At 33.8% G+C, this 24,150-nt stretch overlaps 4 protein-coding genes and 1 pseudogene across 7 annotated transcripts; all 5 read left to right on the top strand.

Moving 5' to 3' along the window:
- The first annotated feature begins 270 nt into the window (after positions 1–270).
- LOC105642048 (mannose-6-phosphate isomerase 1) lies at positions 271–4,767 on the top strand. Of its 2 annotated transcripts, XR_016318489.1 has the most exons (6): positions 271–752; positions 846–1,013; positions 1,599–1,811; positions 3,299–3,565; positions 4,077–4,229; positions 4,309–4,445. XR_016318489.1 is itself a non-coding variant. In XM_089715480.1 (5 exons), the coding sequence occupies exons 1-5, from the start codon at positions 354–356 to the stop codon at positions 4,627–4,629; spliced, it is 1,368 nt and encodes a 455-aa protein (XP_089571606.1). In that variant the 5' UTR covers positions 274–353; the 3' UTR covers positions 4,630–4,767. The 2 variants fall into 2 exon arrangements, 1 of the variants encoding a protein (XP_089571606.1); XM_089715480.1 differs by lacking the exon at positions 4,077–4,229 and having other exon boundaries at positions 274–752; positions 4,309–4,767.
- Positions 4,768–6,218: 1,451 nt separating this feature from the next.
- LOC105642047 (protein GAMETE CELL DEFECTIVE 1, mitochondrial) lies at positions 6,219–10,061 on the top strand. Its single transcript, XM_012226727.4, has 4 exons — positions 6,219–6,463; positions 6,852–7,672; positions 8,729–8,918; positions 9,312–10,061. The coding sequence occupies exons 2-4, from the start codon at positions 6,933–6,935 to the stop codon at positions 9,528–9,530; spliced, it is 1,149 nt and encodes a 382-aa protein (XP_012082117.1). The 5' UTR covers positions 6,219–6,463; positions 6,852–6,932; the 3' UTR covers positions 9,531–10,061.
- A 471-nt stretch (positions 10,062–10,532) lies between these two features.
- LOC105642046 (Pentatricopeptide repeat (PPR) superfamily protein) lies at positions 10,533–15,118 on the top strand. 2 transcript variants are annotated; one of them, XM_089726781.1, is made up of 3 exons: positions 10,533–10,808; positions 11,177–11,237; positions 13,456–15,118. In XM_089726781.1, exon 3 carries the CDS (start codon positions 13,490–13,492, stop codon positions 15,056–15,058), a length of 1,569 nt encoding a protein of 522 aa, XP_089582907.1. In that variant the 5' UTR covers positions 10,533–10,808; positions 11,177–11,237; positions 13,456–13,489; the 3' UTR covers positions 15,059–15,118. The 2 variants fall into 2 exon arrangements, with proteins under 2 accessions (XP_089582907.1, XP_089582906.1); XM_089726780.1 differs by lacking the exon at positions 11,177–11,237 and having other exon boundaries at positions 10,535–10,808.
- A 155-nt stretch (positions 15,119–15,273) lies between these two features.
- Positions 15,274–16,344, top strand: LOC149493030 (small ribosomal subunit protein mS75 pseudogene; annotated as a pseudogene). The gene is made up of 2 exons (XR_016322913.1): positions 15,274–15,973; positions 16,205–16,344. The product of XR_016322913.1 is annotated as a small ribosomal subunit protein mS75 pseudogene (transcript).
- On the top strand, positions 16,171–22,991 carry LOC105642085 (glutamine--tRNA ligase). Its single transcript, XM_089726840.1, is given in 18 exon segments — positions 16,171–16,252; positions 16,354–16,481; positions 16,753–16,803; positions 17,072–17,143; positions 17,258–17,393; positions 17,604–17,678; positions 17,993–18,054; positions 18,167–18,268; positions 18,360–18,452; positions 18,755–18,907; positions 19,018–19,073; positions 19,705–19,795; positions 19,876–19,962; positions 20,809–21,141; positions 22,481–22,612; positions 22,717–22,733; positions 22,735–22,778; positions 22,781–22,991. Coding segments are annotated over 18 exon segments (1,821 nt in total). The 3' UTR covers positions 22,888–22,991.
- Positions 22,992–24,150: the final 1,159 nt, after the last annotated feature.

Genomic DNA, 24,150 nt, shown 5'->3' with positions numbered 1-24,150 from the left:
CAGAGAATTAGGATAATGACTGACCAACGGAATTGCTTTGTTAGACATCTTACCGTGTACAAAAAAATGCAGCCCAAAACTAAAGCAACAAATACCATCTACAATTGCAAATGGGCCTTTATGGGCTTTTGACCTTTATTTTTGTGTCCAAATTTGACCAGTAACTGTAAGCCCATGAACATTTTCTAGTAGAGGCCAGAGGCCCACAAGATTCAATAAATTACAAAACTACGAAACTCACGGATCCTAACTAATTAAACCGACCCGATTTTTAAAAATTGGTTCACTTTGTAACTGTCTTGAGTTCATTTCTGTTACTGACGAGATTCTAATCGGAGCCAAGAGAGTCTCCAATGGTTTCTTGTTCTGTTTATCGCAGCAATGATCCTATGGGGAAGCCAAGTAATGATATTATTGACGATGATCCAAAGGAGAAGCAGCTGCTTAAACAGAACAAGAAACTACCTAGATTGAAATGCTCAGTTCAGAATTACGATTGGGGCATTATTGGCAATAATTCTCAGGTGGCAAGGCTTTTCGCTCTTAATTCTGGCTCTGATATTTGTCCAAACAAGCCTTATGCGGAGTTCTGGATTGGAACTCATGAATCCGGCCCATCATTTTTGGATCATGGTAATGCAGGATTCAGGTCGTCGTTGAGTTTAAAATCTTGGATCTTGGATAATCCCATTTTGGTTCTTGGAGACCGAGTTTTCGAGAAATGGGGCGGTGATCTTCCTTTCTTGTTGAAGGTTTTTTTTTTAATTATATTCATGGATTTTTGTTTTCAATTTTTTATATTGTTTGCATAAAAGTGTGAAGTTTTGAATTATTTGGGAGTTCAGGTACTTTCTGTAGAGAAAGCATTATCTATACAAGCACATCCAGATAAGGAATTGGCAAGGGCTTTGCATATCTCTCAACCCAATGTTTATAAGGACGGTAATCACAAGCCTGAAATGGCATTGGCACTTACCGAATTTGAGGCTCTTTGTGGGTTTATTAGTACAAAGGTAATAATGCAGTCTAAACTCATTGACACTTTGGTGGTGTAGTTTAGTTATTAATAATGATAATGGTTCAGTTTACTGGTATTTATCATTGTAGATTATGCCAATTTATAGACATTTTGCTTTGTTATTAATTAGAAGAGATGAACAATGTAAGTTAGGTGCAGAAAGGTTGTGAATGATCACATTTACTGCTTGCTGAAAGGAAAGTGTGAGAGGGAAAGAGAGAGCATTTGGAAGAAAAATACTACCAATAAATAAGAGAATATATTGAATGTATCCACACCTTAGGCTAGGACCATTTTTATTTTTATTTTTATTTTGATAGGCATGTTAGGCTTGGACTTGGATATGGATATGGATATGGATAAGAGATTCTTGAAAATTAATCTTCAAAAAAAAAAAAAAAAAAAAAAAAAAATCTGATATGTTAGAAATTTAATATGGAGCAGAGGATTAATAACGTATATAGTGTAAGATGAAAACTGAACAACATTATTTGAAAACTTTTATTGCTTTCTAACTTAATCTTCAAAGCGCTGTCTGATTTAGCATCTGAATTGTTTGTTGTGGATACTTGTTTCTCAGGAGCTTAAGGACGTGCTGCGCAATGTTCCTGAGCTAGAAGAATTGGTTGGGGGTAGCAATGCCGAGCAATTTTTATATTTCAGTGAACAAGATAGGGATGCAAAAGTAAAAGCAATTCTTGAATATATCTTCAGTCAGCTTTTGTCATCAAGTAGAGAGAAAATTTTTGAAGTGATCTCTAAAATAAAAAGGCGTTTGCATCTGGAAATGCAGGTAATTATCTATTCTCTCAGGTCTATGATTTTCTTTTTTTGACTTATTATTTTCGGAAATTTGTGCTTTATTATTATTCCTTTTAGTAGAAAACAATATGCTTCATGATGATTCCTTTGGTAAAAAGTTATGTATCTATACCTTGCTAGATATAAACACAATCACTTGTATGTAATCTTGTAAGAATATTGGAAATTTGGGAGGTCTATTAAGTGTTGAGATGGGACAGATTGGAATGTTGGAAATTAGAAGTACTGTAAACTAGCCACCATTCTCTCTGTGTATTCTATACTGATAGTACAATCCGAGAGGTGCAAAAAAGGAAAGAAACTTTGGAAACTTTGGAGAATGGGGACGGAGAAATCAAAGTTGAAGAAAGAAAGAAAAGCAGGTAAACAACTGAAAACTTTTCCTTCGTTTTCAAACAAATAAAATGTCAAGCGAAGCTCTCCTAATCCTTGCATTCCCTATGGTTCAGAAATATTGTGAAAGATATAAAACTTAACCAAGGTGGTGTCGGCATTCTATCTAATTATCGAATAGTTTTCTTTTTTACTGAATATCAGGGCACTTTATTATTGTTCTTGATTGGCTTTGTTCTGTATTATCACTTGGTTTAAAGGAATTCAGCAATATTGGCTCCTATTATTATTGTTCCAAAACTTTTATACATACCAAACTTTGAGACGATACTTAAGAAAAATTCAGCTTTGTTTAACAGCATGATGATGGTAATGGTCCATGGGTTATATAAAACAAGCTTTTAGCATGAAGGCCATCTTGAAGACTTGATCTAGCTTTGATTGGTTTCAAGCAAAACAAGAAGAACGATAATTGCAATTCTTTTTGTGTCAAGCTTGTCCTTATAATGAGAAGTAGAATTGGTAGGTGTGGGCTGTAGTAAGAAGTCAAATAAGCTTCATAATAGTTGTGTAAATTGAGCACTTAAGAGGTGATATATGCATGCCTATTTACTTCTGTAGTGTCCATTCTATTTTCTTTTTGCCTCTTTAAATTTGACTTTACTACCCATACATTTATTTATTTGTCTTTTGATGGGGAAACTCTTATCTGCCGGGCTTTTTGAAGAGCTTTTAATATGAATATGAATCTCAATATCTGATTAGGGATACAATTTATTTCTGCAGAATTCATTATAAGGAAAAGTGTAGAGCTCTTGGTTCCATTGAGAAAAGAGAAAATACAGATTGCAGTTATAGGTAGCACCAAAATTAGGAGAACTAAGGAAGAAAACATCAATACCTGCTTCGCCATCTTATGGGGTTCTCGTGACACTGTTCTGAATAAAAGTTAAAATATTGCTGTGATGAAGCGTTTTCTTGAATGTGGTGAATTGACATCTAGAAGTCATTTTAATAGCTTACAAGTTTTTCACTCTTGTTTGTTAATTTATTGTTTTTCATGTTGCGTTTGACTGCTTGATTTTTGTTTCCTTCAATCACTGTGATTCTCCTTCACTTGATCAGGAAAGGGAATTGACGGATAAAGAACAATTAGTGCTGAGACTAGAGAGTCAATACCCTGCTGATACAGGTGTAATAGCTGCATTTCTATTGAACTATGTAAAGCTGAACCGTGGTGAAGCATTGTATCTAGGGGCAAATGAACCCCATGCATATATTGCTGGTGAATGCATTGAATGCATGGCAAACTCAGACAATGTTGTTCGTGTAGGCCTTACCTCTAAACGCCGGGATATTCAAACTCTTCTTGCTATGCTAGAATATAGACAGGTAATAATCTCTTGTCAAAATCACAACATTTTGTTCTGAAGTTACCAGTGTAGAGTGATTCCTCTTCTTTAATTGGATGGATTGCTCAATTGTACCTTCTGCAATGCATAAAATTAGATGATAATGCTTGACTTGATCATTTAAAAGTCCTTTTCTAATCCAGCTAATGGGACATGGAAACTAGCCACTTCGTTTCCTTTTTTACAAAGCAGAAAGAAGATACCTGAAATTATGTAAAAGCGGAGAATACTGTCAGGCAGCAAAAGTTGTTGCTGTCAAAGGGAAACATTTTTAATATTTTATGATATATCTGTTTAAAGATTTTTTTTTTCTTTTTCTAGTTGGTGATTGCTGTTCGAACTCTTTAACTATTTAGCAGTTTTGACAAGTTTCTAACTTTGCAATCTTGAAAAGTTTTCTCACTGAGAGAAACATTGTCATGCATAAGACTGAGACCACACTAGAATGATTAATAAAGAGTTGCTCACTTTGATCAATTTTATTGTGCCAGGAAGTTTTGGATGCATTTAAGATTGTATCGATGTCATTGGCGACTTTGATCTTTCTCTTGTTTGTGGATATATCACTGGTTATTCATCTCTTATAAGCTTCTTCCTTAAAATATGACATCGGCTATAGACTTCTTCCTCAACATATGACATCGGTTATGTTCTGAAAAACATTGTAGTCTTCATTTGTTTAGTTCATTCAAAATGCAACCTGGTTTATGCTTTTTATTGCAGGGTTTTCCGGAGATATTGCAGGGTGTTTCCTTGAATCCATATACAACAAGGTACCTCCCACCTCTTGATGAATTTGAAGTTGATCTCTCTGTTATTCCTCGGGCTGCATCAGTAGTTTTCCCCTCAGTCCCGGGACCATCTGTTCTTTTGTTCATTATGGGGAGAGGGACAATTGCTGCAGGATTTTCTAAGGATGGTAAGGCTGGAGAGGGAGAGGTTCTCTTTGTACCTGCTTGTACTGAGATCAGGATAACAGCTGAATCAGCAGAGTTGCATTTGTACAGAGCTGGAGTGAACAGTAGATTCTTTGAGGATTTGTGATTAATGTAACCATAATTATAGGGGAAAAAAAAAAAAATAGCACCGTGTCCTATGTTTTATGATCCATTTATTTGATAATTACATAAAACAATAAAAAGAATGGAGTTGCACTGTTCATTGGTGGCAACCAATCTGTAACACACTGTTCTATAAGCTTTCCGCTATTTCACTAGCTCATCATCAGATATTAAATGGATTAACAGTGAGGCACTATTGAATATTAGTAGAAACAACATGCCATTGAGCACTATAAATGAATAGTGTGTTGGCTTTGGTGAAACATTAAAAATAACTTGAAAAGCTATTGTCGAGAGGTCTTATTTCAAGTTGTATAAAATTTTAGTGCTATTCTAAAAAGTTAAATGTTTTTTACCAAAACAGAAAACATTTATTTTGCTAACAAATTTTGAATTTTAAGATTTTTTTTTTCCTATATTCATATTTTATTTTTTATACTTATTTAATATGTTAATGTCAGCAGTGACATTGGTAATATTTTTTATAAGATAATAATTACTGAGATTTTTTTAAATTCGTCATAAATAAAATACATATCCAAAAATTACAAATAAATAGTCTAAATTTTTCTCATAAAGTATATTTTAATTTGGCATGTTCAAATTTGAAAATTAATTACACCATAATTTACAAGTAGCTCTGTACTCACAGAAATTATAATTTCTCAAATACAAAATCCATCAAGCGTAGAAATTACAAACAGAAATGAGGGAGAGGAGGTTGAATATGAGATTAGAATATATATATATGAGACATCAATCTACATAAATATATAATTTCTAATGCTTAAATGCTTAAGTGGCAACATGTTAAAATATGATAATGATGACATGATATTTTATTTTTTCATTATAATTAATATTTTTTATATTTAAATAAAAATTAAATGTTCTTTATTAAATAATGGAGTTACAATTAAATTAATAAATTTCATTATAATTAATATATAATAAATATAAAGTTTTTTATTCAATAGTTTTTATTCTATAGAAAAATTAATGGAATTATAATAGAGTCATAGTTAATAAAAATTAATTAAATAATATAATTAGATTAACAAATAGAATTAAAATATTAATTTCAATTCACTAAAATTGATTTCATTAAGATTAAATATTCTTATACTTTATTTAATTTGAATATATGAGAATTTCAAAGAGAAAAAACAAATAATTAACTAAATATATCAATTGAATAATAATAATTTGCTTATAATAATTAATTATGCTAATTAATACTTCAGTTCAATATTTGAGAATTAAAAAAAGCACATAAATAAGTTATATAAATTAAAGCAACACAAATATAAATTAAAATAATTTTTTAAAATTATATTTAATTTAATTAAAAAAATTATACAATTCGTGCATAACGCAGGAACATGTCCAATTATAGATATATAGTTTAGAACCTAGTTTAGACAATTAGACAACATTTTCTTAAATTCTATATTTTTGCTAATTATTATGTAGTCTAGTTTCCAATGTTTTTAAAAATAGACTGGACCGGTAACTAGGACCGATTAAACTGCGAACCGATTCGGTCTGGTTAAATTTAAAACCAGAGGAGCAAAAACACTTGCCCTCTGCTCGGCCGCCCTCTCGTTTGCCCTCATTCCAGCATCAAAAGCTTCGAACTTGCGCTCTTCTCTTCTGCTCTCTTTGTTACCTGTTCAGTTTCATTTGTACAGCCCCACTTGCACTCTCATTCGTACCGTTATCAATCTCTTCTTCGCACGGTTTCTGTTAAAGTCGAGCTCAATCTCTCCTTTGCATCACTAATCGATCTAATAGTCATCAAATCCCACAAATTTCAGGTGCTCTCTCTCTCCCCCACCGTTTTTGCCTTTTGTTTTAGTTGAAATTGTTTTTCATTTTTTTTGTCTATGTTGAATGGTTTCTGCTAAAATTTACGGTTTCACGCTCTTGAATTCCTATTCCTGCTAAATAATTGTTTGGTTGGTGGGAAAATAATGAGTTAACTGAAAATGTAGACTATTTTTTCTGAAAATGGAATCTGGACTGCATATTTGTGTTTAAACAGTAGCCAATAAACCGATATTTGATCCAATTTCCAAAGAGCTTCAATTTCAAAACTAATAGTTTCCACGTTAATGTTTTAAATCATCCCCGAGCTTCGGTTTTGCAAAATATTGCACAAGTATTTGCTGTTTTCACTTAGCTAAACATCAATTATTTTTTCAGGGAACAATTGGAGAGCTTTATAGAGGAGCTCGTGAGATTTTTTATCTCAACCCTGTGCTAAAGGCTTGAAAAAATAGAACTATGCAGAACATTCACCGGCTTATATCACGTTTCTCATCAGCAGCAGTGAGCACAGGCACAGGTACTGCGAGATTTGTCAAAGAAAAGACAACCTGCAGTTTGGGAAATGATATGAGGGTATCAATCAATGGGATAGGAGCATGTCAAGTTATTTGTAATCATCTGTTTTCAGCTAAATCAGGCGGTGGTGTTGATGGAAATGAAGGGAAAGATTGGGAGAGTGCTTTTGGTGGGACCGGTAATGACGATTTAGGTTGGGATTCTGTTTCATCTTGGTCGACTGGATTGACTAAGGACCATTTTGATGGAGAATTCGTGAGTCAGAAAACAGATTCTAGCTCTACTATTGGTGGGTTAAATGCTTCTGAGACTGCTTTGGTTTCTAGTTTACAAGAGATTGATGATAAGATAAGAGAATTGGAGGCAGAGAACAAAAGGAGCAAGGCTTTTGTGGACGGATGGGGCAGGAGGATGCGTGAGATGAGTGTATTGTTGAAGCAAGTAAAGGAGCCTGGTGCAAGGGGATCTTACTTGAAGGATTCAGAGAAGGCGGAGATGTACCGCTTGCATAAGCAGGACCCTGAAGTGCACACAGTTGAGAGGCTTGCGAAAGATTTTCGGATAATGAGGCAGCGGGTGCACGCCATTCTTTGGTTGAAGGAACTTGAGGAGGAAGAGGAGAAAAAACTCGGTCATCCTTTAGATGACTCCGTAGAGCTCTTGCTTGATACTTGCCCAGAGTAAGATATGTTTTTGGTTAGTTTGAATATTTATAGCTCAAGTAAAATGGTTGCAATGCGCCATTTTTTGTGTGATTAAATCAGATTTTGCATATGCATTGCACACTCATTTAAAATGGACTGCATAAAAAACTTTTAACTGATCTTATTTGCAGTTTATCTTGAACTTGGTTGGAATTTATGTGTGATTTGGAAGTAAAATGCTGAGCACATGTGCATTTAATAATCACAAAATATGTGTATTGTTTGATAATTTTCTTTCACTAAAAATTTGTTTCTTATTTAATTTTGTTATTATGGTTGTCCGTTGACATCCCAAGATAAGTCTGCAGTTTTCAGCCTATAAAGTTGCAGGTCTTCACTTATCTGCAATCCTAAATGTCTTGTGATGCATAAGAAAGGAGCTGTTTCCTTCCTATCGATAACTTTTGCCCCTTAGCTAGCTGAGGATTTTTTTTAACATTAATTGTGCTACGATTTATGTTGACATGCCTCCCTAGATACTAGATAGGTGCATAGACAGCCTATTCTAGGTGTAGGCGAAGAAGTCCAAGAAATGCTGAGCATGCAAATGAAGACATCTTAATATGCACAGAACTGACAGAGGAATATGATTCTCTTCCTATTTGTCAAATGAATTTTAGATATAAGGTTTACCATGTTTTTGGTTTATCCTCTTAGGATTTTTTTAAATGACTTGAAGTATGTGCTTCAAGAAGAATTGATAATTTTATGAACGAAGCTTTGGAAAATGCTGATGCTTACTGTCATTGGTAATAGTAATTGGTTATGATGGTGGTATATCATTTGTTCAGGATGGTGGTAGTTGATGAACATTTAGTTGTAGTCTTGTTCTTTATATTATGCATGTACATGGATTTCTGCTTGTTCATAAAATAAACTCAGAAATATATATGAAGGTAGAGCAGTGTAATGGATGTAGATTTATCAAAGGGCATAGTCATTAGATATCAAATCCTATGGCTTCTCGAACTTATATTTTCCAGAATAATTGACTTCTACCTCTCATAATATTCAGTATTTTTCCTTTCCCAGATTTTTTAATTCTCATGATCGAGAATTTCATGTAGCATCTCTTCCATATAAGCCTGATTTCAAGGTTATGCCAGAGGGTTGGGATGGTACCATCAAAGACCTGGATGAAGTCCACTATGAGATATCCATGAAAGAGGATGAAATGCTGTATCAAGAATTTGTCCAAAAGATGAACTTCAACAAAATGAAAGTAAGTCCCAGCTCCCAAGTGTTCCTGGCATTTAACCAGAAAATAAACATGCGTGTTTTGCAATAATCAAGTTTTTAATATCCATTGTTAATATTGTTGCATTAATACCTCCTATTGCCCGTTCATTTTTCTAACCACACATGCATATACTTAACTCCAGTGCTATGCTTTGCTAAAGCTTATGTTCCCAAAAGACAATGCAAGACGACTAAATTTGGATGTTTGGAGCTAAAATGGCAAGAAATTCTAAACAGAAAATGGCTATAAATGCCAGGAGTGTAGTGTTGGTGGAATTGACTTGCTAGTTCCTGAAAATCAATTTCTTTTTTTGGTAGAAGCCAATTTATATTTTCAATTTCTTTCAATTTTATCTTTTGTTTTCCATTTATACAGATGGCAGGACAGGTGAAATGCCACAAGTATAGTAGACGACGCCCATCTGAAGGTTGGAACTTCACAGTGGAGAAAATGGGACCACGAGGGAAGCGCGGGGGTGGTGGTGGTTGGAAGTTTGTAAGTTTACCCAATGGGTCCACCCGACCTCTAAATGAGATGGAGAAGATGTATGTGAGGCGAGAGACTCCTCACCGCAGACGCAAGATTCTTCCTTGATGATCAAGTTTGCACTACTAGACGTCAACTGCTTTTCTCAGTCACCAAAAAGCAAAAAGATAAAAAAATAAAACGAAGATATCAGAATTTCTAATTTTGCTGTAGTTTTCTTGCATGATATCTCACAATCTTCATTACCATTTTTCAACTTTATTTGCAACACAATCCATATCTGTTGTTGCCAGGACAATTAGGTAGGTTCTTTTGGACGCAGTTGAGGCTGTAATTAGTCCGGTTTAAGATGTTATAGATAGTATTGGAGAACTGTTCTGGGCACCGATGAAGGTTATCAAGGAGTTTTCATAGTTTAGGCTGGGCGCCTTTTATTTTCAAGTGAGCAAAGCTGCCTTATTTGTTTGTTAGTCATTTCTAGCTAGCCTGAATATTTACTTGAGTTTTGGCTGTGCGTAACCCTTCTCGTCAGTGCATTATCCTATTTTGTACATTGAGATGGTACATTGATGCCTTTTCGTGTTTGGTAATGTAAACGAACTACGGTGGACTAATATCATTTGGGGAGTTTAACATGCATGTTTTTGTACTGTTACGATGTGAGATATTACCATTTTTTAAAAATTAGCTTTATAAGACAACAATTTTTATTCTTGTTTTATCTGTTAAATTGGCCTTTTATACAGGATGAAGTCACAAACCAACTTGTTCTTCTGCCAAGGCTATGCTTAAAAAAATAGTCGAGGACCTTAGCGTTGCACAAATTGAAGTTTGATTAATTTTTATCTTATTACAAATTAAAAGGTGTGAGCCATATAGAGTGACAGTAAGGAAAATAGAAAAACAAAAGAAATATAGGATAACCAAAAGGAAAACACAGTGGCAACAAAAGTTTTCATTTGAAATTGCAATAATTATGGTAATTAGTTTTTATAAAATAAAATTACTATTATTTCCATATTTGTTAGACAAAATAGTGAAGAAATAATTTCTCTTTGTAGAGAAATAGTGAAAGGTAAAATAATAATAATAATAATAATAATAACTATTTTACCTTAAAACTACCTAGTTTTAACGTAGCAAGAGTGAACCCACAAATCTATGTCGATTTGCATTTTAATGATAAAAAGAAAAAAAATTCCTCTCCACATCTTTGCAACTTCCTGCGCCGCTGCTATTCTCTCCTTCTACGGTTCTACCCATTCAGAGTCGGAACTATACGCCTTCCCGTCGCTACCGTCACCCGCGGCCGTCGCCTCCGTCAACCGCGGCTGTCGCCTCCGCAGCAGTCTTGCTCTTCAACGGTAGTACCAGTGACAGTGACAGGTTCCTCCATTTCCATTCTCCAATTGTTTTATTTTCTTATTTGCCTTCGTTTCTTTTCATTTTCCTCTCTCTCTCTCTCTCTCTCCCTCTATATATATATATATATATATATATATATATATATATATATATATATATATATATATATATATTTATATATATATATTGTTGAATTAATTTGTGGGTTTAGCATAGAGATTCAAGATAGATGTTTATTGCCTTATTTTCATTTGTGGGTTTTGTGCATGTTTTTATTTGTTATTTTCCATCTAAAATAGGTTTTTTTTAGGTGAAATTATTATGTTTGTATCCTAGATGAAAGAGGAGCTGTATTTGTTGAATTTATCTTCATCTTTCTTTCCCCGCAGATTGTTAAAATCTTGGAATGTGAAATGTGCCGAGTCCAAGAACGTGATTAGACATTTTCAGGTTCAAGGCTCTCGTTAAGTTGAATGAAGCTAATTAATTTCTTGAAAATGTATATATTAAAAGAGAAAAAGAGAAGGAAATTGGTTATTTTCTGTGAGAAACAAGTCAATTTGGAACTCATATAATAAATGCAATACCAACAGATAGATATTTTGATAATGTTATAACATGAAAAGTAGAAACCAAGCTAGTTGGATGGCTAAATTTCAAATAGAAATTTTACTTGTACTTGTTAATTAAATCATTATACATGTAGTTGCTATTAAGTTAGAAACCAGGTTAGTTAGATGACTAAATTTGGACCAGAAATTTTACTTGTACTTGTTAATTAAATAATTAATTTAACCACATGTAGTTGCTGTTAAGTTAGAAACCAGGCTGGTTAGAAGCTAAATTTGGCAGTCATGGAACTACCTTTTGATATCTAATGTATTATTAAATTGTCATTCTTTTTCTCATTTCATTATTGAACAATAAATGTAATACCAAATGTTTTTTTTAATAAGATAGAAGACATAAATATAGTCTTTCTTCTGTCAGATGCTAATTCCAATTAAAATTCTCTATTTGTATAAAATAATTCCACTCTTTGGTCATTAACTCTTCTCTAACACATAATTTAATTCATTGCATCCCTAGTTTAATGAATTGAACTGACTTTACTTATTATACTAAGTAATATTATGTTTATGTAAAATTCCTTGTGTTTTTGTTGTAGTATTGTTTTATTCCAATGCACTTTTTAATTTTATAAATTTTTTATTGAGATATTAATTTTTTTGTTTTATATGGATTTAATTCTCATTGTACATGTTTTGTTCTAGATTTGTATTATTATGTTTTAATTATTTTTAATTTGGTATTGTTATTATTATTATTGAATTTTAATAGATTTTTGATTGTCAAATTCTTTAATTGAGATATTGGTTTGATGTATTTATTATTTATTTAGGTTGAATTTTAAATTTTTTGTTCTATTTTAATGTTATTAGTATTGTTGTTTTATTATTGGTTGAATTGTTTTATTATTTTCAGGTGAATTTTAATACATTTTTTTATATATTTTCTATTGTATTTCCGGGTTCGGATTCGAGTTTCAAATAAATTGAATGAATTTATGATTAAATAGGTATTTAAACAGGTTCGGGTTGTATGCGGATAATTCTAAACAGATTCGGCACGGTCTTGGGTATTATTGGTTTATTCCTCAAGGAATTTGGGACGGGTCCGAGTACTTAAATTGATTATTGGGTTAGGGTTCAGGTAGTTGATTTCTAGCGGGTACTCGCCCTGCTGCCATCCCTCTCTAGTTCCATAATTTTGAAGTTTTTTTCTATAAAATAATGAAAATATTTTTTGATTTGACCCCTTAATTTTTGAAAGTTTTTTAGCTCTCCATGACTTTAGAATTTGGCTTTATTAGACTCTAGCACTACTAGCTAGCATAAACGGCTAAACCAAATTAGTCCAAAAAAAACTAAGAAGTTCTTTGCTATTTGTTACATTTGTATCTAGGGTTTTTTTTGGAAGTCAAATTTACATCCAGTTTAGAATCATGCTAGTATTTTTTTTTTTTTTTTGTGTGTGTGTGGTCAATATGTGGAAATCTAGACTTGGGTAATTTTTACAGACAAAAAGAGGAAAAGAATCAAGTTGTCCTTTTTAAAAAATAATATTTGGAATTGTTAGTAACTCAGTTTCTGTAGTCTTTGTTGTATTTCAAAAGAAAAGGAAAAGCAAGTAGTTTATTGGTGTTGATGTAAATTAATCTTCAGCCACCTTGTTATTTTGGTTTATTTGTAACTGCATATCTTCTTTCGGCCGTGCTTGATTGGTTGCCTCCAAGCTTGTGTTGCTTGTGATTTAAAATTTATCTGGTTTATTTGGTAAAAAGGAAAAAGAAATGCCAAGATAAATAAATAAACAAATAAGAAGACAACTTGAGCAGAAGGATGCGTTGCACTCAATTTTATTTAGTTGTTAGAATAATGCTTAAGCATCTTTCCTAGAATAAATTTGCATAGGAGCTAGAACTCATGGTCTGCTGCTTCTTGATTTATTCTCTTTCCTTGGTTGTCATTGTTTTTGTCATCTTTATTTGGTCTGTATGTGCTGAAGGTGATGATCCTGAATTGGTTTAGTTTGTTTATTTGTTTTGAAAATGTGCATTTCAATATTCATTTGACAAAGAAAGCGAATGGGTTGTCTTCTTCTTCAGGTAATGAAGCAGTATAAAAGGTGCAACAATTATCATGAATTCATTGAGAGTTTTTTGCCTTAAGCATCATTCATTCTCCTCTTCTTCCTCAACTCCACCATATTCATTTCCATGCATCTCTCCTCTTCAATTATCGAAGGCAACTCCTTCCGTGCCAAATATCCCAACCAAAACCTCTAACAACCATGTAGAATCCCAGAGGAAGCGAAAGTTCATCTCTCATGGGTCTGCCATAAATTTAATCAAACATGAGCAAGATCCACAACATGCACTAGAAATATTCAACATGGTAGCCGAGCAAAAAGGTTTTAATCACAATCATGCTACCTATTCAACCATAATCCATAAGCTTGCTCAAGCTAAGAAATTTCAGGTTGTTGATGCACTTCTTCATCAGATGACTTATGAAACTTGCAAATTTCATGAAAACATATTCCTTAATCTCATGAAGCATTTCTCTATGTCCTCTCTATACGAAAGAGTGCTTGAAATGTTTTACGCAATTCAGCCTATTGTCCGTGAGAAGCCTACTCTCAAAGCCATCAGCACATGTCTCAATCTATTGATTGAATCAAAGCAGATTGACTTGGCACAGAAATTATTATTGCATGTTAAGAGGAGTCTCAAATTAAGGCCAAATACTTGTATTTTCAACATATTGGTTAAGCATCATTGCAAAAGTGGAGCTCTTGAATCTGCCTTTGAAGTTGTGAAGGAGATGAAGAAATCTAAAATATCTTATCCTAATTTGATTACTTACTCAACTCTGATGGATGGGTTATGTGAAAGTGGAAGACTTAAAGAAGCAATTGAATTGTTCGAGGAGATGGTGTCAAGGGATCAGATATTGCCTGATGCTCTTACGTATAATATTTTGATTAATGGCTTTTGCCGTGGAGGGAAATTTGATAGGGCCAGGAAGATAATGGAGTTTATGAGAAATAATGGATGCAACCCGAATTTATTTAATTATTCAGCCCTGATGAATGGGTTCTGCAAGGAGGGCAAGTTGGAGGAGGCCAAACAGGTTTTTGATGAGTTGAAGAGCTCTGGTTTAAAACCTGATACAATTAGCTATACAACATTGATAAATTGCTTCTGTGGGGCCGGCAGAGTAGACGAAGCCATGGAATTGCTTAAAGAGATGTCAGAAATGAAGTGCAAAGCTGATGTTGTAACTTTTAATATCCTACTTAAAGGTTTGTGCAGAATAAGCAGATTTGATGAGGCACTGGGGATGCTCGAAAGACTAGCTTATGAGGGTGTTTATTTGAATAAAGGAAGTTACCGGATTGTTCTGAATTTCTTCTGTCAAAAGGGTGAGCTTGAGAAGGCTTGTGAACTGTTGGGTTTGATGCTTAGTAGAGGCTTTGTTCCCCACCATGCAACTTCAAATGAGCTGTTGGCTCGCCTTTGTAACACTGGAATGGTGGATGATGCCGTTACAGCATTGTTTCGATTAGCAGAAATGGGGTTTAAACCAGAACCTGATTCTTGGGCTCTTTTACTTGACTATGTATACAGAGAAAGAAGGTTGTTGTTTGCATTTGAATTACTTGATGAGTTAGTTGCAAAAGAACCTAGAAATTCTCCACCATTTTGATCTCAATTAATGAATTATTAACTTTAATAATTTGATATGGAGTTCTTCATCAATTCACTAGATATTTACCTTCTACTTGATTTCTTGTGCTTTCATGGAATCTTTGGAACCTTCAAATCTTTAGAGGTTAGCTTCTTATTTTAGCTCTCTATTTTTATCTGTGCATCTACTTTTTTCCATCTTCCAGTTTCTTTCAAATCAACTACATAATTTAGATCTATATATATTTTCTAATTTAGGCACTTGTGTTAATTTCAAGTTAGAAAAAATAGAAATATGCAGAACATTCACTGGCTTATATCACGTTTCTCATCAGCAGCAGTAAGCACAGGTACAGGTACTGCAAGATTTATCAAAGAAAAGACAACCTCCGGTTTGGGAAATGATACGAGGGTATCAATCAATGGGATAGGAGCATGTCAAGTTATTAGTAATCATCCGTTTTCAGCTAAATCAGGCGGTGATTTTGATGGAAATGAAGGGAATGATGATTGGGAGGGTGCTTTTGGTGGAACTGGTGATGATGATTTAGGTTGGGATTCTGTTTCATCTTGGTCGGCTGGATTGACTAAGGACTATTTTGATGGAGAATTTGAGTCAGAAAATAGATTCTAGCTCTACTGTTACTGGGCTAAATGCTTCTGAGACTGCTTTGGTGGTGTCTAGTTTACAAGAGATTGATGAAAAGATAAGAGAATTGGAGGCAAAGAACTGAAAGAGCAAGGCTTTTGTGGAAGGATGGGGTAAGAGGACGCTTGAGATGAGTGTATTGTTGAAGCAAGTAAAGGAGCCTGGTGCAAGGGAATCTTACTTGAAGGATTTAGAGAAGGCGAAGATGTACCGCTTACATAAGCAGAACCCTGAAGTATACACAGTTAAGAGGCTGTGAGGCTTGCAAAAGATTTAGTTCTCATTGTACGTATTTTGTTTTGGTTTAGTGTTATTATGTTTTAATTGATTTTTAATTTGGTATTATTATTATTATTATTATAATATTCATCAATTCACTAGATGGTGGTAAAGGTCCTGTCATCCGCCTATTAATATTGACTCTGCTATCGAGGAGCTTGGCCCACTTTAAGTGGGCTTCCTCAAGTTGGATTTTTGCTATCATGGGAGAAGGATCACAATGGCATGATCTTGCAGGAAGAAGCAGAGTCGCCCATCAGCGATCGAGGGTTGGTGTGCCCTATGGTGTGTCTTAAATCAGAACATTACACCTGACCAGTTCGCCAAGGAGACAGAAATCTCTTTCTTTTTGTTAAAAAAAAAAAAAAACCTTGAAATTCGGTGAGGAAGGAAGGAAGAGGGCTCTGTGGCGCCATTAGAGCTATTCTTGAAAATTGGTCTCGATGAGAGAACAGCCAAAAACGCAATCGCCAATAACAAGTTGACCCATAGTCTGACAACTGTTATTCACAAGGTATAATGATCAGATTTTGCGTGTTTGCAATATATTGTACAATTTTTGATTTTATTATATTTATACAATGGAATGATGGATTTCGGTTTTGTTGCTGAAAAAATTGAGGGATAAAACAATGGAAACTGTAAATAGTCTTAACAAGATTTCGATTTTTGTGTTTTGGTTCAGTTTAATGAAGTAGTGGAAAATCTAATTTCATGCGTATATATTTTGGAGCATGATTTTTCTTTATTTCTAAATTCTTTTTTCCCTTGTCACTTGTCTTCAGGCTGGTATTACTGAGGGATGCAGTAGAACTGTCGGAAACCTCATCTACACTGTAAGAAAATTCATATTACATTCAGTTCTTTCTGCAATTATCTTGCTTCAAAGTAATCTAGGGAGTATATTGGGAATTGTATTTTCCCTAGATAAGATAGTTTTGTTTCCTTGTATTTAAATTTGGTGAACTTTATGACTTGTAATAACTGTTAAATTTGATTGCACGAATTTCTTTTTCTACATATTTGCCTTTGCATTTTCTTTTTCATGTTGTGGTTGGGCATCTCACCAATCTGGAAGCCCTGTGGTTGCTATGTTTTTGACAGGTTGCGACAATGTACCCAGCAAATGCGTTGGTACATCGGCCTACTTTGCTGGGACATATTGTCTCCTCAAAGGTTTCAATTTTGTTCTTATTCTAATATTTGCATTTGATTTTTGGAATATAAATTAGAATATTTAGTCTTGAAGTAATTTTTTGGTGGATTCTTACAATGTTTAGATTTTTGCAGATCAAAACCCCAGCCCAGCTAGAAGCTGCATTTTCATTTTTATCTCGTACTGCTTCTGAGAGTTTCAAGTTGAATGAATTTGAAGAAGCATGCGGTGTTGGTAGGTTATCTTCTTGATTGAAAGTCCTTGGTTATGGTAGTTGCTCCAGGATTATGCTATATCTATGTATGCATGTGCTCTTCTGCCAATTTTTCTAGTTTTCTCAACATCACCTCATATTTATTTCATCATCATTTTAAATAATTTACTTTCTGTTCATGGTACTATTTATATTTCTCTGGTTGATTACATTCCATAATGGCATTAGATGTTGATAACTTTATGCTTCTGAGTAGGTGTTTGTAGATATTGGACTTACTGTTAATGAAGTGTTTGAACAGAATAAGGAATCCATTTTGAAGCTACATTATCGAACAAATGGTTTGTATTCAATTCTAAAATTTCATTCTTCACTTCCCATCTTTTTTATATCTTTACCATGAATTGGGCCAGTGTTCGTGATTTTCTAGGGTTTTGTGACTTCTCCATCTTTCCAATGTATGTTTTTACCCATGTGCTAATTATTTTACTTTTATGTGTTTGTTATTGCATTTTTGTGCGTTGGTGCATGTATGATTACGTTGCTTTTATATTTGAGTTGTTCCATCTATGTACACTATTGAATTCTTAATTCCGTTGTTCTGCTCATGTTGGTAAATAGTGTTTAATTTGGCTTTCTATTATTTTGATTCTAGTGGGTGATCTATTTGGGCATGTTCGGACGAGGCTTCCATGGGCTGATCCAAAGATTGTCAAGGTGAATGTTAATTATGTTCTTAAAATCAACTTATAAACAGTATTGAATTTGTTTAATATGTTTCTTTTGTTGACATTTCTCCACTTTCCATGTTTTTTTTTTGGCTTGTTAGCAACTCTTGGATGCAAAATTATTTGAATTACTTGGCGAAAGGACTGCAGCTGATAATGAAAAGCCTGCAAAGCAGAAAAAGGAAAAGCCCGCTAAAATTGAGGTAAGCTCACTTTCATGTAGCCACCTATGCTTTTGATAAAAAGTTTTTAATTCATTTCTCATTGAGTTTTGTCTGTGCTAAAACTATGCAGGAGAAAAAAGTTGCTGATGTTTCTCCAGTGGAGCCATCTGAGGAAGATCTCAATCCATTCGTTATATTTCCCAACCCTGAAGAAAATTTCAAGGTGTTTAATTACTTCAATATGTTAACATGGTTATGCAAGTTTGATGTTAATTAATACAAGGGTTCGATTTGAGCTCAGTTAGTTCACGGCCAATAATTGCTTTGTGATTCTCCATGCATCAAGGTGAAAATATTGTTTTAGATTTTAGTTTGCGAATTAATAATGAGAAGTGTACATTGATCTTAAATGCTTCCTTGCTGCAAATTATAACAAATCTTAACTGCCTTCCTGTTTCGCACATGCAGTTAAAGAGTTTACGTTATGTAATAGCATGTATTACAAACTCTCTTCTGGATTACCAGGTGCATACTGAAATATTCTTCAGTGATAGCTCTGTTTTGAGATGCTGCAACACAAACGAAATGCTTGAGAAGCACCTGAAACTAACTGGGGGAAAAGTTTTTACTCTCTTTCCTCCGGAGCCAAATGGATATCTTCATATCGGACATGCAAAGGTATTATTTGTTATTAATGTTGTTGATGTTTGAGATAATTCAAGAAAGGCGAATAAAATTAAGCTCTGAGATTTATCATTTACCTTATGCATGGTAATTCTTTGAAACAGGCAATGTTTTTTAGCTTTGGTCTGGCAAAGGAGCGAGGTGGATGCACCTACCTAAGGTGAATTGCTTTTCTTTTCTTTCTTTTTTTTTTTTTTTTTTTTTTTTTTTTTTCAGAAGGTGCTACGTCAGTATTTGATGTTTTGTTTTGGTATTATGAGAGGTCTTGTTATATTGCATGTTTTTTCTAGCTCAATTATTTGCAAGAAAACAGTATATCAACATTTTCTTTTAGCAAGAATTATATTCTTAAACTTCCTATCTTATTCATTAAGTTCTTGGCCCTGATTCATATCTTATACTTTTTGTTACTTAAACATTTATCTAGAGAGAAAGACAGTAATGTATGTATTTGTTTTTAGCTTTAACTCCTGTCATGCAAGGCACTTAAGTAAACTATAGATTTCTAGTGTTATACAGCAACTATCTATATGTATATGTCAATGAGTGTCTCCTTTATTTAGAGGGGATTTGTCAAAAGGGGCAGGCAGGGGGAGGGGGAGGGGGAGTGGGGGAATTGGTTGATCATTCTGCACTATCAGTGAGAGACTGATTGGGTCAATTATTGGCGAAAGCTGAACATGTTATTTTAGGGTCCTGTCAAATATACATCCTGGTGATGTGCTCTGTTTGAAGGATTAACTGTATCAATCAATTATATCTAATGTTTGGCTTTCTTTGTTTGCTTTTAGGTTTGATGATACAAACCCTGAGGCTGAAAAGAAGGAATATATTGATCACATTGAAGAGATTGTCCGGTGGATGGGTTGGAAACCTTTCAAGGTATTGTCAACTCTATTTGACTGGCTTGTGTATTGTGGGATTTCCCTTTTTGACATTGACATTCTTCTTTCCTTTTGCAGATCACTTACACTAGCGATTATTTCCAAGATCTATATGATTTAGCTGTTGAGCTGATACGAAGGGGTCATGCTTATGTTGATCATCAGGTAACTTTCAAATGGACTTCTTCTGTTAAGTTAATAGATACTGTAATATCAAGTGTTTTATGACATCCATTAGTGCCACTCCCAATACCATAAAAAACAAAAAAAGAAAAAAAAAATCCAAGAAAGGCCTCAGATAAAAGATCTGTAATTCTATTCAAACTATCCAATTGCCCCATACATGTAATTATTACATTCTATACTAGTTTACTTTATTTTCTTGATATTATTTTTATGGAAAGAGATGAATCTTGGGAGAAGCACACTCTACGTCATGATATGGGAGAGGCCAAACCCATGTAAACCCTACAATAAAATTCAATACTCCACTGTGGGATTCATGTCAAGTCCCATACCTTGTTATACCACTAGGACTACAACATCTCAATATGCTCTGCAGTCTCGGCGCCCGCGATGGGTTAACTTATGCTAGGATGGCTGTGTGCTTGGTTTTTCTATCCCTGGGGTGAACACTGCAATGTTAGTGTTGCCACTTAGCCACAGGCAATACTGCAATGTTGGTGTCACCACCTGCATTGCTCGGTTGCAATTGTGATAAATGGCGGTTGGCTTTGATACCAATTGATATAAACCTTGGGAGAAACATATCTAAAAGCTAACACATGAGGCTGAAGAGCCCAAAGCTTATGTAAACCCCACATTAGAGTCCCACACTTTCAATGTGAGATCCAAGTCAAATCTTGTACTTTGTCTTGCAGTTAGGATCATGGCATGATGTTATTTTGTTGGCAAGTATTTCTATCAATGAATGCAATATGCAGTCATATTGTTTTTATTTTTGAGTCAATTGACACCAGAAGGGTTAATTAAAGTACATGCCTCTTTTAGACCCCTGATGAGATTAAAGAGTATAGAGAAAAGAAGATGAACAGTCCTTTGAGGGATAGGCCGATTGCAGAGTCTTTGAAACTTTTTGATGAGATGAGACGAGGCATGATTGAAGAAGGCAAGGCAACACTCAGAATGAAGCTATAGAATCAAGGCAAGTGTTATCAGATGCATAATTAATTGTGTTACCTTGTCTAGTTTTGCATATTAATGTTTTCACTTTCTTTTGTTCAGTTTACTCCTCGTCCACATTCAGGAGACAAGTGGTGCATCTATCCAAGTTATGACTATGCTCATTGCATTGTGGATTCTCTTGAGAATATCACTCATTCGGTATATTATATTTGTTCTATATGTTTTTCTACATAGTTTTATTTTTGCATTACTACTTTTGCAACTATACCTCAATTTAACTCAGTGAGGAAGTGTCTCTGTCAATCCAACTGAAAAATTATGATGTTTTCTGACTCCATTTGCTCGGATACTAGAGGTGTTCTCCTCACCAAATTGTCAGTTTTGAAAATTCTTTTCCCAAAAGAAGAAGGATGAGATGAAGGCACTTTCATTCTCCAAAATCCAAATAGGTGTCCGTGAAAAAGAAATATGTTTTCACACCTCTCTAAAACACTAGAATCCTGTTTCTTTATCAAAACTTGATTAATCTTATCATCCTTTCCTAAAGCCTATAAGACCATCTTCATCTCCCAGTCATGGGTTCCTACTGTAAACGAAAGGGGATCTCCTCGTCCAAAACCTGAACTGCTTGAAGAAATACCCCAATAAGAGTACCTCTTTATTCATGTGACTGTAATTTTTTTTTTTTTTATCATCTGTTTTCCTTAACAAGGCCTGGATTCCCCTTTTTGATTGTTGAACCCACTAATTGATTCCAAGATGAGACTGAACATGCCTTTTCTCCACAAAATTTGCTGACTTGTCCCAATTCATCATCCTGCCTTGCTCTCGGAAAGACAAGGCAGGTACTTCAACCAACAATTTATAAGCATCTCCTACAAGGAAAATGTGCATAAAATTGACTTTCATATATTTTTTTTCTATTCTCCTGGCTGCAAACAAACTCGCCATTCTTTAATCTCAATAAATCCTCTAAGAATGCCAAAGCATCTTTCCTCACTGAAGTTTTGCGTTTGTTAATAACTCTTCTGTTAGGACTTCTTTTGTCCCTCGAGCATAGTATAAATGGTAATTCGTACTCTTAGATGCCCTCTCTGAAATGCTTGATCACCATGCACTTGCTTATTTTTCTGATAATGATAAGAACTGTGGACTAGTACTTGGTACTATGTTGTTCTTGATTTGTTTTTTATAATTTTGATGTAGCTTGTAATTGTGAAGAATCTCTGGCAGAACTTTGTGTATTAGGAATAACTTGATGGTTTAGACTTGCAAATAAATTTTAGATAATAATTTTCTGAACTTATAAGAGTTTAAGCTTCCAGTCACATGATATGACTTCAAATGTCAATTTAAAGTTAGTATGAATTCTCATGTCCTCTATGAGGGTCTATATCTTCATTCCATGTTTTCAAACATAGATAATCAGTTGATTTCTGTTTATTTACGTCTTTAGTGTTAATCTGGGTTCTGTTTCTTTTTTCTTGTTTTTTGTTTTTTGTTTTTTTTACCAATATTTTTCTTATATTTTGTGCAGCTGTGTAACCTGGAATTTGAAACAAGACGTAATTCATATTACTGGTTGTTGCATGCATTGGACATCCGTCAGCTTTATGTGTGGGAATACTCACGGTTGAATGATACAAACACAGTGATGTCAAAGCGTAAAGTAAGGAAGCATATTTTGCACTCTTGTTTGAAAACTTGAAATTCGAGCTTTTTCTGCTGTTTTAGGTTCATCTTACTGTTGTTGTGCATGCTATGCTGTTGCAGTTAAATTTCTTAGTGACAGAATTATGTTGATGGGTGGGATGATCCCCATCTTTTGACGCCAGCTGTGACGGTAGTTTGATACGCTTGGATCGCCTCGTGTATCACATGAGAGAAGAATTGAACAAAACAGCACCTCGCACTATGGTTGTCCTACATCCTCTAAAGGTTTGAATCTTATATGTATGCGGTTTAGCTACAGAACTTTCATTTATATACTCAGGTGTATCAATGTTTGAACCACTCTCATCAGAAATCAAATGTACATTTTTCTTTTACCTAGTTTAGCAATATCATCGCAATATACTTTGTTTAAGAAATAAATTTCGTTAATATTATAGAAAAACTCAAGTATTATAAATAATTACTCATAAAGTCAAATTATATAGTTAATAAAATTTGTTGATCTTTTAGCAAATGGAAAGAATTGTTTATCTTATTTTCAATAAGATCTTTCTTGCTTGAAAATGATATTAACAAAGATATAGTTAATTATGATTGGACTATTAAGAGAGAAAAGTCATTTAACACACAGTTAAGAAATGCAACAATAATATCATCATAATATGCTTATTTTATACATCCTATACATGATGGAACACGGACATTTCCATGGAAACCTTGTTAAACTGAGTTAGATAGATTGTATGCAGCACAATTATGTGGCCAAGAATCACATTTCCGCGATGCAATGCAGGATTCGTTAGTCTCTGAAAATATAAAACGGATACATTCCTTAAAAAGATCATAAATCATATCTTTTTGTTTCTCTTATATTTGAAATCCATCTTAATTATTTACAGTGTAAATGTATACTCTTGAAGTTCTTTACTTAAAATTTCCTGAAGACTTGTCAAAATTTAAAATTGAGAAATATCCTTAGACTTACCAAATTTAAAAAATTGTAGAGAACTTCTTTGTAAGTTTTCAAGACGTAAACATTGGGTTAGAGGGCTAAATGAGCTGAATCAAGCTTTCTAAGAATGGATTAAGCTTGTTAACCTTATACTTGACTTTTAAATATCAAGCTTGAACTCTACTCATAGAAAGAGAGTTGAGTTGAATTTGAGTTTAGCAAATTTAGTTTGCAAATATAATAGTTTGCGCTCGAACTTTTAATTTGAAATCGATATATATATAATAAAAAAAATATCTCGTTTAGAAGTTCAAATTTAAGTTGGAACTCATTTATAGATAAGTTCAAGCTTATTTATAAGCTTGTTTACTATTATAAATTTAATTCATGAGTCAGCCTCATTCCAAAGTTTGAGCTTGATTACTAAGCTCGAATTTAACTTGATAAAATTCATAGAATGAATTCTATTCGCAAGTCTAAGCTACTCACAAGTAGCTTAATTGATTTACAGTCCTATAATGAACCATATTCGTTACTTAAAGTTTGTGCTGTGATAATTTGTTCATGCAAATGCTAGCAAC

This window comes from Jatropha curcas, chromosome 10 (genome assembly GCF_041381405.1).
Source record: "Jatropha curcas cultivar XTBG-Jc1 chromosome 10, XTBG_Jcur_1.0, whole genome shotgun sequence".
NCBI lineage: Eukaryota > Viridiplantae > Streptophyta > Magnoliopsida > Malpighiales > Euphorbiaceae > Jatropha > Jatropha curcas.
This window is presented reverse-complemented; position numbering and strand designations above follow the sequence as displayed.

Bases quoted from the DNA above. Each gene is read 5' to 3' on its own strand.
- LOC105642048 (XM_089715480.1), top strand. From the start codon at position 354: ATGGTTTCTTGTTCTGTTTATCGCAGCAATGATCCTATGGGGAAGCCA. The intron at 753-845 runs GTTTTTTTTTTA...TTGGGAGTTCAG, and splicing joins ATCTTCCTTTCTTGTTGAAG to GTACTTTCTGTAGAGAAAGC. The intron at 1,812-3,298 runs GTAATTATCTAT...TCACTTGATCAG, and splicing joins GTTTGCATCTGGAAATGCAG to GAAAGGGAATTGACGGATAA.
- LOC105642047 (XM_012226727.4), top strand. From the start codon at position 6,933: ATGCAGAACATTCACCGGCTTATATCACGTTTCTCATCAGCAGCAGTG. The intron at 7,673-8,728 runs GTAAGATATGTT...TTCCTTTCCCAG, and splicing joins TTGCTTGATACTTGCCCAGA to ATTTTTTAATTCTCATGATC. The intron at 8,919-9,311 runs GTAAGTCCCAGC...CCATTTATACAG, and splicing joins TGAACTTCAACAAAATGAAA to ATGGCAGGACAGGTGAAATG.
- LOC105642046 (XM_089726781.1), top strand. From the start codon at position 13,490: ATGAATTCATTGAGAGTTTTTTGCCTTAAGCATCATTCATTCTCCTCT.